The 3,031-nt window shown below is 54.2% G+C and overlaps 1 protein-coding gene across 6 annotated transcripts in view; it reads right to left on the bottom strand.

Moving 5' to 3' along the window:
• The window catches only part of SIK3 (SIK family kinase 3), a 37,387-nt gene extending 34,571 nt beyond the window's left edge, over positions 1-2,816 (bottom strand). For 3 of the 6 annotated variants that reach the window (XM_014949569.1, XM_014949564.1, XM_014949563.1), the window contains exon 1: positions 2,668-2,815. In XM_014949569.1, coding sequence (XP_014805055.1) covers positions 2,668-2,709 — 42 coding nt within the window. In that variant the 5' untranslated portion in view covers positions 2,710-2,815. Of the gene's footprint in view, positions 1-2,667 lie in introns of all 6 variants that reach the window. The other 3 variants (XM_014949572.1, XM_014949571.1, XM_014949568.1) reach the window with 2 other exon arrangements.
• Between the last annotated feature and the right edge of the window lie 215 nt (positions 2,817-3,031).

The raw sequence follows: 3,031 nt of genomic DNA on the forward strand, positions 1-3,031 counted from the left end.
ACACCAGAGGGATGGGATGTCATCCAAAAGGACCTGGACAGGCTGGAGAGGTGGGCCCAGGTGAACCTCATGAGGCTCAACAAGAGCAAATGCAAGGTTCTGCACCTGGGCCGGAACAATCCTCACCATCAGTACAGACTGGGGGGTGAGGTACTAGAAAGCAGCCCTGAGGAAAGGGACTTGGGGGTGCGGGTGGATGAGAAGCTGGACATGAGCAGGCAGTGGGCAGTTGTAGCCCAGAAGGCCAATCACATCCTGGGCTGCATCAAAAGCTGCGTTGCCAGCAGGTCCAGAGAGGGGATTCTGCCACTTTGCTCTGGTGAGACCTCACCTGGAGTCTTGTGTGCAGGTCTGGAGCCCTCAATATAAGAAGGACATGGACCTGATGGGGAGGGTCCAGAGAAGGGCCACAAGGATGATCAGGGGGATGGAGCACCTCTGCTACGAGGACAGGCTGAGGGAGCTGGGGTTGTTCAGCCTGGAGAAGAGGAGGCTCCGGGGAGACCTAATAGCAGCCTTCCAGTACCTGAGGGGGCCTACAGGAAGGCTGGGGAGAGCCTGTTTAGAAAGGCCTGTAGTGACAGGACGAGGGGCAATGGCTTCAAGCTGGAGGGGAACAGATTTAGACTGGAGATGAGGAGAGGGTTCTTCACTGTGAGGGTGGCGGAGCACTGGAACAGGTTGCCCAGGGAGGTGGTTGAGGCCCCTTCCCTGGAGATATTCAAGGAGAGGCTCGATGGGGCAACCTGGTCTAGTTGGGGGTGTCCCTGCTGACTGCGGGGGGGTCGGACTAGATGACCTTTGGAGGACCCTTCCAGCCTGGGCAATTCTATGATTCTGCTCCCTTGTCTCATGGCAAGACACACACCTCCCGCTGACTGGTGACACGACAACTCCAGAAAGCCCTTCCCTTACTGAGGTATTTTTAAGTGCGTTTCTGTTTCCAGGCAGAATCTCTCGTATCGCAAACCACTCTGTCATTAGAGACACTTCCTCCTTTCTCATTTACACATTTTAAGTCTTATAAGCTCAAGGAAACGTGATTTTTAAACTCAGATTCCTGATGAAGAGCTGTGAAAGGGCCCTGAATTCCCGGCTCTGGGGTTCTGTGGTTTTTATCTAAAAATAAACGCCACCAAAAGTACCCAGAAAGAACGGCCAGATGAAACAGAGGATGCTCTTTTCTCACCTTAGCAAAGCCGAGCCACAAGTGTCACCTGCCCAGTGTCCCATCAAAAGCTTTAGATGGAATAAAACAGGGGGAATAATGGATTTTTGACTCAAAAACAACAATAAAAGCTTTCAGGAGTCAGTTTGTGGAGAAGCGCTCCCTAAATACCTTAAAAATGCCACAATTCTGCGGTGCCTGCTGCGGGCATCTCACGCTTGGTGGTTTGGCCAGAACAGCTAAACATTAACCCCTGTCACTGCTACTGGTTTAACTCTTCGGATGCCAAAGAAAGGCTCCTGTCTATGGGGCATGGGTGGGAAGCACCTGGGCTTGGACAAGCGTGAGCTGGTTCTTGGGAACGGCAGCTTCTCCCGAGGGTCACCACAACTTCTCCCTTGAACACACGCATGAACTTTACATACAAAAGGGATTAACCCAAGTGTATTCCCCCTGGGATTTCAATTTTTTTAGACATCCCGAGGCCTGCCATCCGAGCCAGGCAGCCACAAACAGGAGCTCACCCATCCGAATTGGTCCTTGCACCCGAACGCTTCCCCGAGCCCAAGGTCCCTGGGCAGCCCTTGGTCCACACTGAGCACCAGCCCAAAGAAGAGCTGAATTTCCATCCACAGCTTGGATCGAAGTCCCTTCCTTTCCCAAAAGAGCCTGTGAGGCCTCTGGCAGCATCCTGGGAAGGAGTCCCTGCCCCACAGCTGCCCACAACTGGCACAACAAGCAACAGGGCAAAGTTTGTACGGAGCATTTTGGCACTCTCTGGTTGTACATCACTGCTTGAGCCCTTGGCAGCCTGGGGAGGGAGTTGTTCATCTGTCCAACAGCTTCCAAACCAGCATTTAGGATTTCACCCAGGTGTTGGGTTCCTTTATTTCCCTGCTCCCCTCGCTCTGCTTGGCTCTGGCCTGTTGCAGCCTCCCTGCTGTCCCACCCGAGCGCGCAGCCGCAGGGGCACCACCGGAGACGTGCGTAACAGGCGACGCAGGTGGATTCTGTCACCAGTGGTTTTGTTTGCAGACTGAGAACGCCAAACAGGCCCGAGGAGAAGTCTGCAAACAATATTCCAAAGGGGGCCCGCCGCTGCCATCGATCGCCTTCCAGGAAAGCGGATCAGCCAGCCCTGGGAGCCAGGGGGCAGCCGGAGGAGAGCGGGGGGGACCACGCGCTCCCTGTCCTGCTCCCTCCCTCCCAGTGAGAAGGGGAACCCGCATCCGGTTTCGACTGGGAAACTGAAAAGCACACAATAGCCATAAAGAAATGGCAAGAGGCCAGCCCACAGCGGAAGCGCCATCTCCCAGAAAAGAGAAGGATCGGCCACACTTTCCCCCCCCTCTAATCAAAGCGCTCCGAGACCTTGAAAACACGAAGGACTCTCCCAGTTTTTCACCTGGAGAAATGGAGGGATAACCCCGGAGAGAGAGCTACTGCAGGGGTTAAAGATATGGTGCAGAGGGCTGGAAACCCCCCGCGAGGGCTCCTACCTGGTACAGCCTGATGATATGCGGGTGGCAAAGCATCTTCATGATCTGAACTTCTCTAAAGATCTTCTTCAGGTTCTCTTCGTCCAGCTGCGTCTTGTCAATGATCTTTATAGCCACCTGGCAGAGGGGACACAGATGAGAGGTTACCCACCCAATCGCGGATTAGGAAAAGCATTTTAAAAGCAAATCCTGCGCATCAGGCCCTGCTGGGTTCGACTCTGGATAAAAACAGCCAAGGTTGCCCCTGCCTCAGAGAGTCCAAACGTTTGTGTTATTTGCTCAAAGGAACCCGTTTCCCTCCATCTCAGCACCAGCTTCGCTCTTCGGCCTCGCTGCTGCCGTGTTACCTCACGGCTGGAAGATG

This window comes from Calidris pugnax, unplaced genomic scaffold (assembly GCF_001431845.1).
Source record: "Calidris pugnax isolate Ruff unplaced genomic scaffold, ASM143184v1 scaffold180, whole genome shotgun sequence".
NCBI classification, from domain to species: domain Eukaryota; kingdom Metazoa; phylum Chordata; class Aves; order Charadriiformes; family Scolopacidae; genus Calidris; species Calidris pugnax.